Below are 13292 nucleotides of genomic sequence, written 5' to 3'. Positions count from 1 at the left end.
AGATTGCTGGTAAAAGACAGGCCGCCTGGTTCCCCAGCTACTGTGCTGCCTGGTATAGTACCACTCCGCCTCTGGTCTTGGGAATGTACTTGCCCTTCGTTAGCATTCACAGATGGAACTGCTTCAATTTGTTAAGCTGTACCAAAGACTGAAGTGTAGGAAGAACCAAGTTGCTTTGGGGTCCCGTGATCACATCTGTCCCTTGAATCTACTCAGCTGTTATCAACTTTCCTGTCTGTGCTTGCAGGATTTGATGCCAAAGTGAGACCTCAACAGCAGCTCACCCAGATTTCCGGAGAAGTTGGATGCTGGACTCCCCAAGAACGCCTGACCTGACCTTTCTGCTTCATTCAGTGACAGCTGCACCACAGGCAGTAAGGAAACCAACCACAAAAGTCCAAATCGTGGCATTCGCTCACCCACATGTGTCATTCTAGTTCAGCAACCTCAGGAGATCAGAAAGTCAAGAGGGGGGAACAGGGGTCTCCTGCCATAGTTTCAGAAACAAACAAGAGGAGAGAGATCTTTCTGTCTGTCCTCATAACTGCTAAAATTTAAAAACCCAAGATGTGCCCCACAGGGGCTTCTTAGGAAGGCTGTGTTTGCACCCATTCTTCTGAGCACAGGCTTTATAAAACTAAGGAATGAAAGCCCTTATCACTCCAAGGATGGCACCTGGTATGTAAGAGCACCTCAACTGCTTGATGCAGCGTAGGTATCTTGTGCCAAAGTGCACAGGTGTCTGATAGTGGGAGGGGTTTGTGTTCATCTCACCCTTCATGGGATTCAACAGGTCTTTGTTTGGTATCTCACTGTACAACAGTCCCTCCAACCACTCCATTCTCCCTTAAGTCTCTGTGCCATCAAGAACCTATAAATGTGAATTTGTGACCCTTGCTCCATGCTTGTTGTGTCTGTGGTGTCTGGGCTTGCAATAAAAGACTACTGTGACCAATATACTCTTACCTTTGTTGTGGTTTCTTAAGTGTTCCTGTCAAGAACTATTTGGGGTTAAAATAAGGGGTCTGGCCTGCACCACATTATCTTCTCGTGCCTTATTTTAGCAAAGACGAACAGGTAAAAACACTGTGTGACCTTAAGACAGGTCCACCCCACTGAAAGTGTGAAGCATGAGATCAGTTTAAATTCTTTGGTCTTGGGATGAAGTGCTACACACGCTTTTGTCTGTTCTTTGATGCACAGTGACACTGATCTCAGCATCCAGATACAGGAGGAGTTCTTGTTAGTAAGCAAAGGTTGCAAATTGGGAGGAAACACATCCACCAAAAACCTGTGTGACCTGGAATCAGGGTGATTTCTTGTTCTTGTTTGTTTGTGAAGCACAACACCACAGCGATTCAGCTGTGGCACTCAAGCAGAGGATGTTCATCAAGCACAGAAGAAATCAGTTCCTGCAACTCACTGCTCTACTTGTAATAAGACTCACTGTAGATGCTTTTCCCGGGAGAAGAGCGCTTCAATGCTGGAAATGCAACAGCACTTCTTTCCCTTCTCCACCCAAGTCTCTCACGTATCCTAATCTATGTATATTTATCTTGTCTTGTTTAATTAAAGTACAGAGGTACCTCAGGTTACATATGCTTCAGGTTACACACACTTCAGGTTACACACTCCACTAACCCAGAAATAGTGCTTCAGGTTAAGAACTTTGCTTCAGGATGAGAACAGAAATTGTGCTCTGGCGGCACGGCAGCAGCAGGAGGAGGCCCCATTAGCTAAAGTGGTGCTTCAAGTTAAGAGCAGTTTCAGGTTAAGAACGGACCTCCGGAATGAATTAAGTACTTAACCCGAGGTACCACTGTACCAAACAGTTTTTTCAAGTTGTGTCTGAATGATATTAAGATTCACTGATGGTGCGCGCATGTAGCGTATGAAAAAGGTTCTCAACTCCTGGCATTTCTTGTTGGTAGTGAAGGTCGTGACAGACCCTCTGATACTCCAAGAGTTGTTGGCAGTCAGAGTAGACACTACCAGACTACAGAGACATAGTGCGTGTCAGTTTCCGATGTTTGTAACACATCTGAATTTCAGAAAAGAATCAAATGTTGCTATTATGCAACACTTCTGGGAATGGCGCAGGGGAGCTGTGCTGTTGTCCACAGCACTTTGAAGCCCTCTAATGACCAAGTTGGACAAGATACACCTCCAGGCCCCTTTTATTATGCCATTACATATCCCCAACAAAGAGCAGTCTCTCATGAAGAGCAATACGCACCTCATTGACTCACACCATCTGTATCAATTTCTGCAACCAACTAACTATATTGCCGGAAACAGCAACCAAAACAAGCAACTAAAAGTGAAGCTTCTTTGTTAATGCGTATCTACATCTCCGGTATGCCAGCAACTCACACGGGTCAAATGTGTGTTAGACATAAACCAGTGTGATTGAGGTGCATTGCATGTTGATATCATCGCTGTGTTGCCTTCTCTAGTATCAAAAATCGTGCTTATGGGGTTGCCTTCTGCCCATCAGCCCTCCTGTGTTCACCTTGTAGAAACAGATGCTCCCAAACCTTTGTGGCTTAGAAATCCCATTGTTCCTCTGTAACTCTCAGAGCTAAAGCTTAGAAGATGTGGGAACTGGTCCCAGCCATTTCTCTCCTGCAAAACAAGTCGAAATCAGAGAGCAAATTAGATTCAGAATGCAGAAGGGGCTCTTAAAGAAGCAACAAGTTAAGCCAACACACCAATTCAATAGCAGCAGTGGGGAAATGACATTAATTCCCTACTTCATCTGATGGGTTACTAGATTAAGGCAGTTTGTGTCACTACAACTGCCTCAGAAAGGGAGAAGGGGAGGGATCTAACTCTTCATAGGGCCAGCAGAGTGATGCCTAAGCTATGCAAATTCAACCTGAAGGCAGATGCTTACAAAACTGAATACTCCTCCATCAATAATTCCCAGCACAGTGAAAACTAGGCTAGGCAAGAACTCTTCTGTCAGCCACAAAAAGATTAAATGAAGGAGCATTCAGTCATGCAAAAGATACCACATTTGTGTCGGGGGGCTCCTGAATAACCTGAGAATCTCTAGACAGAGTGAACGGCATGGGCTGGAATATTCAGTATACAGCCTGAGGTATTTAAAGTTGTTGAGGTTTTTTAAGTACCTGCAAGTGGCCAGGACTTTCCTTTTGGCATGTTAGTCCAAACTGGAACATGAAAGACCATTAAATGATAGGCAACAGCATTAAAAACACTCACCCAAGAGGTGTCCCAGCAACTCTAAACGATCCGAACCGAAGAGAAGGTGAGGCTCTTCATTAACGTGAGCGACAAAACATGGCAGCCCAAATGCCTGAAGGAAGACATACGACACAAGAGTCGCAAAGGGGGCACTGCTTCATCTACACACTTTGATGCAATGTACATGAACCTGCGAAGCTCAAACGGGTTCAAGTTGCCTTCTGTGTTTGGTGGCTGCAGATTTAACTTACACTTAGGTTCTTAAGAAAGATGGAACACTGGGAAGTGAATGTGGTCACTTCCGTTCTGTTAGGTTGTCTGAAAGTAGCTTAAAAGCCTGATGGCTCACCAGGACACACAGATCCAGGAATTTTATACTGAATCAGTATATTGGTACATCTCGCTGAGTACTTGCTGAGTACAGTGGTACCTCGGGTTAAGTACTTAATTCGTTCTAGAGGTCCATAGGTAAAGGTAAAGGTACCCCTGCCCGTCTTGCCAGACTCTAGGGTTGTGCGCTCATCTCACTCTATAGGCCGGGAGCCGGCGCCGTCCGCAGACACTTCCGGGTCACATGGCCAGTATGACATTGCTGCTCTGGCGAGCCAGCACAGCACATGGAACGCCATTTACCTTCCCGCTGGTAAGCGGTCCCTATTTATCTACTTGCACCCGGGGGTGCTTTCGAACTGCTAGGTTGGCAGGCGCTGGGACCGAACGACGGGAGCGCACCCCGCCGCGGGGATTCGAACCGCTGACCATGCGATCGGCAAGTCCTAGGCGCTGAGGTTTTACCCACAGCGCCACCCGCGTCCCTGAAACTGTTCTTAACCTGAAGCACCACTTTAGCTAATGGGACCTCCTGCTGCTGCCGCGCCGCCGGAGCACAATTTCTGTTCTCATCCTGAAGCAAAGTTCTTAACCTGAAGCACTATTTCTAGGTTAGTGGAGTCTGTAACCTGAAGCATATGTAACCCGAGGTACCACTGTACTGTCTTCACTGACTGCCAGCAGCTCTCCAAGATTTCTGACCTGCCCTACCTGGCTTCAGGGAATCCAGTCCCTTCCATGGTGGGCAGCCAAGAATTAGATACACAAGAGGAGTTCTTACCAAATCTTTTATTCGATATTCACAGCTTTGAAAAGTGCCTCTCCATTGCAGTAATGGCATTGCTCCAAGTAAAGCCCCACTGCCTGCGTCTCTCCTATTACATGTCATCCCTATGTTGGCAGATCTGTGCTTTCTGTTCTCCTACTTTCCATGCCCACCAGGTTCTGGGAGAAGGGGGGTCTGGAATGCTTTCTAAAGACACTGAGTTTGTCAGCTGTCTCTTCCCTGGTGCTGCTCCCCTCCCAATATTTCTCAGCTTCTCATCTCTGCAGCCTCTGAACTATGACCTTCTGCAAACCAGTGTTGTAAATCTATACTGTCTCCTTCTTCTCTCAGAAGGACTCCGATGATGATTGAACCTGCGACCTTCTGCATCCAAAGCAGATGGCCCGTTTCCCTATTGTTTGGACATCCAGGCACTTGATTCCTCAGGGTAACCCTTCAGGAAAAAGGGGCAGGGGGTGGAAGATGCACAGCTGCTGATAAAGTATTTGCAAGGAAGAGGAACCTGCAGAGCTCAAGACATCCGTTGGACTCGAGTTCCCATCATTGCTGATCACTGACCCTACTGGCTGGCACTGAGGGGAGTTGGGGAGTCCAGCAGTATCAGCAGGATCACAGCTTCCCCCGCCCTGGCCTGATGCGATGCCAGTGTCTCACCCCATATTTTAGTGCTTCATCTGTTGTAGCTTTCAGGCGATTCTTCACCTCTGGTGAGGAACTCATTTCCAGGAGTTTCCGAGCTTGGTCCGAGGACAACCCTGCTCTCTCTGCAGCCTGAAAAGAGACAGATGGAGAAAAGCAGGGGCCGCAGTCGCTACAGCCAACGTTAATTGGATAACGCTTTAAAAGGTCTTCGGTACTGACACAGGAATTTAACCGGCATGGAGTATTTTAAAGGAGAGCACAGCAAAAACAAAAAATGAATTTGCTTTGCTGGGAAGCAGGTGCAACCAGCAGGCAGGGGAAGTGCTGGTTTTGCAACCTTGCCAGGTTAGATGTGCACACATGAAATGACTTGTTCCCAGATTGTCAGTATTAAGCTAGGCTAAATTCTGACCATATGGCCCACACAGCTGAGCATTGCCTCCCTGGACAGGAAATGGCTCTGCAGAGTGCTGGGCAGAGATCTTTGCCAGGCCTGCTTGGCTGAGGCTGCCAGAGACTCACCATGGGGCTTTCAGTACACAAAGCACACAGCCTACCACTTAACCACAGATCCTTCCTATACGTACTAAAGAACAAAAAACACTGCAAGAGAAATAGGGTGCAGGTCACGTAGCAGGATGTTCTGAATATGTGGGCGCAGAGAATTTTCACCAGGGAGTGCAGAAAGCAGTCTAAAGCTACACTGAATTGCTTTCATTGAAGTCAGTCCCCCCCCTTAAAAAAGGGGGACAACACCAAGAAAGCCATGCTAGGAGGAAAATAGGTAAAGGGACCCCTGACCATTAGGTCCAGTCGTGACCGACTCTGGGGTTGTGGCGCTCATCTCGCTTTATTGGCCGAGGGAGCCGGTGTACAGCTTCCAGGTCATGTGGCCAGCATGACTAAGCCGCTTCTGGCAAACCAGAGCAGCACATGGAAACACCATTTATCTTCCCGCCGGAGCAGTACCTATTTATCTACTTGCACTTTGACGTGCTTTCAAACTGCTAGGTGGGCAGGAGCAGGGACTGAGCAACGGGAGCTCACCCCGTCATGGGGATGTGAACTGCCGACCTTCTGATCAGCAAGTCCTAGGCTCTGTGGTTTAACCCACAGCGCCACCCGCGTCCCAGGTGGAAAATAAAATCACGCAAATCCTCTTCTGCATATTTTCTGTCTGACTAGCTAGAACTACAAAGCTAATCCTTGTGCACTGCAAGGTTACCTGAAAAGCTCTTCCTGCAGGTCCACAATTATGAAGTCTGAGTATAAACTTCTGTCGCAACAGAAGAATGATCACCCAGCAGATCTCCACAGGCCAGTCTACAGCACCTAGACCAATTCATCAACCTCAGGTCCCCAAATGCTGTTGGACTGCAACTTCCATCATCCCTGACTATTGACCAAATGGACAATGGATGATAGGAGGCTGCAGTCTAACAGCATCAGGAGATGCCAGGATGAAAAGCGCTCATCTAGACCAGGGCGTGTCACAAACAGGAGTACAGGCAGCGCTGCAGAACCGAAAGAGAAAGAAACTTACTGCCAAGATGCTCTCTGGCTGGTTTATGTCTTCATCCTGAAGAGACAAGGAGTAAGACAACCATTTACAAATCTTTCATAGACAAGAGACTGACTGTGCAAGATATCAAAAATAATTAACTTCCTTCTGCTACAAGGAACAAAGGTCCAAGAGGGACACACACACGGACAAGGGTGCCATGTCAATCACTTCAATCAGGAGTGTAGAACCTGTGGCACTTTCTGAACTACCAACTTCCTTCACCCCTTGGCCAACGGGAGGACTCCATGTTATGCATCCCTGATCCTAATGGAGATGGGTGCCAAGGAACAGAAGTTCACTTCACTTCACCAAAGCTATACCTACAATGATCACACTGAAGTGAAGGGTGACAGGAATGGCGTATGGCTTGGAATTTTGAGGAGCAATAGCCGTGTCAACTGCAAGCAAGTAAAACTCTTCCTGCTTTGCTGAAGGGAGAAGAGACATGCTGGACCATCCCTGGAGGATGGGTTTTTATTTGTTTGTTTGCTAATTAGTGGTCAGAGAATTGCTCTGTTTATTATTTGAGCATTGCTAATAATGTTTGCTATTATTCATACGGCTGGTATGTTCTTTTTGTTTTTCCATAAATCTTTTGTTATATGAAATATGAGTCTATAATATGACACACACACACACACACACTCCCCCCAATGGTATTATGTATTGTATATTTTTCTTTGCTGCAAGTCACTTGGAGACCTTCAGGTGACAAGCGACAAGTAAGTTTAATGAATAATAATAATAAATAAAATGATTTCTCTGGAGAGACCCTGCAAGTTATATTTGCCCCTTGTTTTTTCATTCCACCCAGACCTATACAACTTTGTTGGTCCCATCAAAGAGGAACAGAGTCCATCAGTCCTGGGCTGTGGCTCCTAAGCGCTATAATACTGCCTTGGGAGACAGTAAAAAGAGACTTAAGGACCCCATGGAGAGCCACCACAGAGTGCTGCATCTGATTTTGGGGGGGTTGAAAACTGTACAAAACCTGGCCCACAGCATTTCAACTATCTTGCCTAAGCATCCTGGATAAAAAGTAATTACTTTTTATATTTAACTTTTTTACTGCGTTTTCAAACACACTGATACAATGAGAAGTAGTGTGACGTTCCTTACAGGGGACAGGGTAGAGAAACAGCTGAAACACACAAGAATATAGAAGTATACGGAGCGATTCTGGGCCCTGTTATTTTAATCAGAACCATACATTTTGATAAACGGGGGGGGGGGTGTCAGGGGCGGGGATGCCCTGCTTTATTTGTGCAATTGATAAATGGAAGAAATAATCGCGACAGGCACAGAACCACCTGGAGAGACGTACGAGTACAACCATACTCACGCGGGACCAAAGGCGCATCCAAAGTTCTCTAGACACAGGCTCCAAAAACTGCGGCTCTGCCATATCCACGGCTGTGACAAAGCGCATGGCTTTCAGACTGCCTGCATTTGGGCACAAAAAGGACCAGAGTCAGCGTAAATGTTAAGAGGGGAGGAATCCATTGCTACAAAATACAAAAAAAAAGAAAAATAAATAAAGTGCCCTGCCCATTGTCAAAGAAGAAGAGGCCAACCCCCACATTAAAGAAACCCTTATTAGGAAGGTTAGCTTGCATAAAAATTGTGCACTTGCTGAGAGAGTCCTATTTTTGTGGGGCAGTTTCATACGGACTCGGAGCTGCCACGGACTCATTGTGCAACGCTTCTCAGTTCTTCTCCATTATCTCCATGTATCCCCACCAAACATCTCCCTCTGCTTACCCTTCTCAAGAACACTCCCTAGGAAATCCTTTACGAGATGCAGTGGCACCTGGTAGAATTTTGCCATTCGCAGGAGGTCCTTTGTCATGTACTCTCCTTTCTTCGGCACCATTGCTGGGGGTCTGTTACCTGTTGCGGAGAATAAGGAGATTTCAGAGACAGAGGCTACTATATCCTACGACCTCTCATCCTTACAGCGTCATCATCATCATGGGACGCGGGTGGCGCTGTGGTCTAAACCACTGAGCCTCTTGGGCTTGCCCATCAGAAGGTCGGCGGTTCGAATCCCCATGAAGGAATGAGTTCCCGTTGCTCTGTCCCAGCTCCTGCCAACCTAGCAGTTCGAAAGCACACCAGTGCAAGGAGATAAATAGGTCCCACTGCAGTGGGAAAGTAAATGGTGTTTCCGTGCACTCTGGTTTCCATCACAGTGTCCATTGAGCCAGAAGCGGTTTAGTCATGCTGGCCACATGATCTGGAAAGCTGTCTGTGGACAAAGACTGGCTGCCTCGGCCTGATGAGTGCCACAACCCCATAGTCACTTAATTGGGTATATAAGGGGTGTGACCCAAGGTGTCCTGGGTCCACACTGCATAAGACTGTCTACACCAAAAACCAGCACCATAAACGTAGACCAGTACCTAACTGGCAACTAGTGCCCTTCTTTCAACAGTGGATACATTACTCCTGCGAGCAGCCAAACAATGGCATTTTGCATCAACTTCCAGACCGACCTCAAGGGTAGTCCCACATACAGTGCATTGCAGTAATCTAGCCTGGAGGTTACCAGTGCATGGGCAACAGCAACCAGACTCTCCCAGTCCAGAAACAGCCATAGCTATATCAACAGCCCAAGGTGTTGTTGTTTCGTCTTCCTTAAATGAACTTCATCAAAATTAGCCTTCACAACCACTAAGTGCAGGATCTGTAATACATGACGCAGCTACAGATCCCCTGATAATATAGAAAGCAAGCAATGAAAACAAAACAAAGATGAAAGCAACACTTGCTTGGGGAAGAAACCTAATTTTACAGGCCTTGATGACTTGGGAAATGGTAGTTTGATTTTCCCAGGGCAAGACTGCATCTAAGGGGGGTATGCAAGAAAGAGACCAATATGGAATGTAGTTCTCGTCTACATATTTTATATACCGTATTTTTCACTCCATAAGACACACTTTTTCCCTCCTAAAACGTAAGGGGAAATGTGTATGCGTCTTATGGAGCGAATGCAGGGGGGGAGGCAGGCAGGAAAAGCCCCCAAGAGCACACAAGCTCCACGCGGCTCTTGCAGGCTTTTCTCCAGGAGGGAGAAGGGACTGACGCTGCCAGTCAGTCCCTTCTCCCTCCTCATAGAAAAGCCCGCAGGAGCCGCACGCTCCTTAAAGGGTGCGCGGCTCCTGTGGGCTTTTGCGGGAGGTGGGGGTATTGCCATAGCCACATGCAGCCCCTCCGGCCGGGAGAGGCTGCCCATGGCTATGGCTTCTTTAGCCGCGCGCAGCCTCTCCCAGCTGGAGAGGTTGCGCGTGGCTAAAGAGGAGGCCAAGACAGCGAGCGGGATGGATCCCACTCACTGTCTTGGCTTCTTTGCTCTTTGGGGCTGGGAGGGACACGGACTTCCCCCAGCAGCCCCAGAAGTCCTGGGAGAAGCGGACAGGATTTTTTTTCTTGATTTCCCCCTCTAAAAACTAGGTGCGCTTTATAGTCCGGTGCGCCCTATGGAGCGAAAAATACAGTACATTTCAGTTGAACTCAGTTCTGTTAATCAGCACTTACCAGTCGAGTGCATTATGCCTCCAAGGAAAACAGGTCGGAAGCGCAGCTCCATGTTCCAGATGGGACGGTAGCGGCAGAGAGCCTACATCAGTGAGGAAAGTTGATTGATGATCAGCAGCAGCTCAAAACTCACATGCGAGGAGAGACAGAGAGAGGCGGACAGAGGCAGAGAAATAAAGCTATCAAGAGCCAGCAGGCAGGTTACAGAAGGCAACTTTTGCAAGGCAGATTCAAAACAGCATCTGTGTTAGTCTGCAAGAGGGTAAAACAGACAGGTTGCAGGTGGTACTTCAGAAACAGGCTCACCATGGTATGAACTTTTGCAGGGAATAAACTACTTCATCAGATGCAAGATTAAGAATGTATCATGAATAGGCAGCTGGGTTGGGGGAAGCCCAAAGATAAAATCAAGTTAATGCCAGAAAACAAGAGGAATGCAAAGACACAGGTTAGCGAGAGTTCTAAACACGAATCTGCAATCTGAACAGTAAGGTAAAGGTAAAGGGACCCCTGACCATTAGGTCCAGTCGTGACTGACTCTGGGGTTGCGGCGCTCATCTCGCTTTATAGGCCGAGGGAGCCGGCGTACAGCTTCCGGGTCATGTGGCCAGCATGACTAAGCCGCTTCTGGCGAACCAGAGCAGCGCACGGAAACACTGTTTACCTTCCTGCCAGAGCGGTACCTATTTATCTACTTGCACTTTGACGTGCTTTCGAACTGCTAGGTTGGCAGGAGCAGGGACCGAGTAACAGGAGCTCACCCCGTTGCAGGGATTCAAACCGCCGACCTTCTGATCAGCAAGTCCTAGGCTCTGTGGTTTAACCCACGGCGCTACCCGCGTCCCTAATCTGAACAGTAGCCTTGACTATTTGTGCAAACTACGGAGGAATCTCAATTGGGCTGGGGCATGAGCTGGAAAGGATGAGAAGGCGGCCATCTAGGCTTGTCAAATAAATGGCAGGATCAACCAACTCCTGTATTCCTCTGGTGATTAATCATCTAGACCATGTTGGGAGGGAGAAACACCTGCCCAAACTTCCTGCATCATTGGCACATGGCACTCTACAAGTTTCTAAAGCCAGGTATGCTAGCTATGAATGTCATTTCCAAACTTTAAAATTTCTATGCTTAAGGCAAAGGCGACCCCCTTCTGCATTCAGGATGAAAGCTCTATGGGCAGACTGGTTGGAAGCGACCTCTGAACAGCTTGGCAAAGTATTTGGTTCAATTCCTAATGAACACCCGCAATCGGAACATGGAAGAGATAAGTAACAGTTGGAAAGTTGCAACACTTTCAGCAGCAGCAAAGGCAAAGTTCAGACAAAGGTATTTATACTGTACAAAGGTACCGGGTATTTGGGAAGCTGAGATCCCTCTGGGTATTTGCAAAAGCTGCCAGAGCTGCTTCCACTTCAGAGTCATTTTCTTTATTTTATTTATAAAATGCCCTTAGAATTACCGTCCTTTGCTCACTCAATTTTATGCAGCAGTCAGATGGCAGCATTATCACAATAACTGTTGGGTAAGACCAGGGGTCAGCAAACTTTTTCAGCAGGGGGCCGGTCCACCGTCCCTCAGACCTTGTTGGGGGCCAGACTATATTTTTTTGGGGGGGGGAATGAACAAATTCCTATACCCCACAAATAACCAGAGATGCATTTTAAATAAAAGCACACAGACTACTCATGTAAAAACACACTGATTCCCAGACTGTCCACAGGCCGGATTTTGAAGGCAATTGGGCCAGATCCAGTCCCTGGGCCTTAGTTTGCCTACCCTTGGGTAAGACTCTCCCCTAAAAAAAGCTCATCAACTCTGGGCAATGACAATGGATATATCACTGCCAGTTTTATTATATTGGCAGTAGATCGCAGTCTCTAGAGAGTTGGACATGCCTACTAGTCCAACCCCCTGCAATGGGGAAATATGCAGATGCCTCATACAGGATCGAACCTGCAACCTTGGCATTATCAGCACCAGGCTGTAACCAGCTGAGCTACCTTTGCACCTGGTTCCTGTGCAAGGTGGCAGTACTTGGAAGGGTGCTCCCGGGTGAAAGCCCTGCGTGGAATTGCAGCCTCGGATTGCCAGTGGGTGCAGTTTTAGATTTAACGGGTTGTTCTTCCAGAATACAATATTGTAACCCAAACACCTGTTGGCCTCACTCTGCGTTTCGCAGCCCTCCCTGCTTCCCACGCGCAGCAGCCGACGCGGGGAGTAAATGCGTTAACAGCCCGGGGCGCGTCACGAGCGCTCAGGGGCGACCGGGCGACCACTTATTTAACTACCGCGATCGACCGGAAGCACACCGGCGATCCACCTGTCGATCGCAGGTCGACCAGGACACTTCCGACTTTGCAATTCTACTTTACGTGACCCTCCTAAGTACGGAAGGAAAACCGACGGGACCCACGGAGAGTGGACATCTGAGCAAAAGAAAGTTGCGCCGGAGTTCTTGGAGAGGGGTGCAAGGGCGGCTGTCCCAGCAGGGTGCTGCAATCTGGGGGGAGAGGGGGAAGACTGTCCCGGCCCCCCCTCCAGGCCCCCTTCTTCCACCGCTGTTACCTCGAATCCCAGCCAGGAATACGGAGACAGCACGTCGTAGAAACACTCCACCAGTTTCTTGCTGCTGCTGCTGCTGCTGCTGCTGCGCAAACCTTGCCGCGCTGCCGCCGCCATAGCCCTCCTTGGGCTGCCGGCTGAGCCGGAGAGGAGAGGACGGGGCAATCGCGCGAGGAAGGCCAGCATGAGATGGGGAAACTGAGGCAGAAAAGCACCTCCTCGCTCGGGACGGTCCAAGGCCTCCGGGCTCCGCCTTCCTTTGGCTCAAGGGCCGAATCACATGAGGCGGAGGGAGGGAGACTGCTCGCTGCCGGCCCCCAGCGGCAACCACGCGCTCAAGTCCCATTTACATTTTTTTCTTTAAAAATATGCCGTTTTAAACATTGGTCCCACCCTTAAGGAGAATCATGTATGATGGACCAGCTAATAATTCCTTCGTTCGTTTTATTCGTATGCCACTTTTTGCACAAAATCCACAACAAAGATGGACTTACTGAAGAATATTGTTGCTCCTGGCAACCCTGAGAATTCTGGATGAAATTAATATTTTTAAGCTGCTTCTAGAATGCTTCTATAGGTCGAGAAATGACAAGAAATTACTATCTTCACTTGCACTACTCTCAGCTGAGCATCAGCTTTTGCAAAAGAAAGAAAGAAAT

At 48.0% G+C, this 13292-nt stretch overlaps 2 protein-coding genes across 8 annotated transcripts in view; one reads left to right on the top strand and one right to left on the bottom strand.

Moving 5' to 3' along the window:
* LOC308576660 (rap1 GTPase-activating protein 1-like) overlaps window positions 1-957 on the top strand; it is a 48214-nt gene extending 47257 nt beyond the window's left edge. For all 7 annotated transcript variants that reach the window (XM_081176352.1, XM_081176350.1, XM_081176354.1 and 4 more), the window contains one exon: window positions 248-957. In XM_081176352.1, coding sequence (XP_081032478.1) covers window positions 248-254 — 7 coding nt within the window. In that variant the 3' untranslated portion in view covers window positions 255-957. The remainder of the gene's footprint in view (window positions 1-247) is intronic.
* A 1202-nt stretch (window positions 958-2159) lies between these two features.
* On the bottom strand, window positions 2160-12859 carry GSTK1 (glutathione S-transferase kappa 1). Its single transcript, XM_081176968.1, has 8 exons — window positions 12637-12859; window positions 10071-10152; window positions 8295-8423; window positions 7876-7976; window positions 6513-6548; window positions 4982-5098; window positions 3229-3322; window positions 2160-2625 (listed from the first exon to the last, which is right to left on the bottom strand). Exons 1-8 carry the CDS (start codon window positions 12817-12819, stop codon window positions 2582-2584), a joined length of 786 nt encoding a protein of 261 aa, XP_081033094.1. The 5' UTR covers window positions 12820-12859; the 3' UTR covers window positions 2160-2581.
* Window positions 12860-13292: the final 433 nt, after the last annotated feature.

The sequence above is a fragment of the Podarcis bocagei genome (assembly GCF_964188305.1).
Source record: "Podarcis bocagei genome assembly, chromosome: 17".
Taxonomy (NCBI): Eukaryota; Metazoa; Chordata; class Lepidosauria; order Squamata; family Lacertidae; genus Podarcis; species Podarcis bocagei.
Note: the sequence above shows the minus strand (reverse complement) of the source record. Positions and strands in the feature narration are given on the sequence as shown.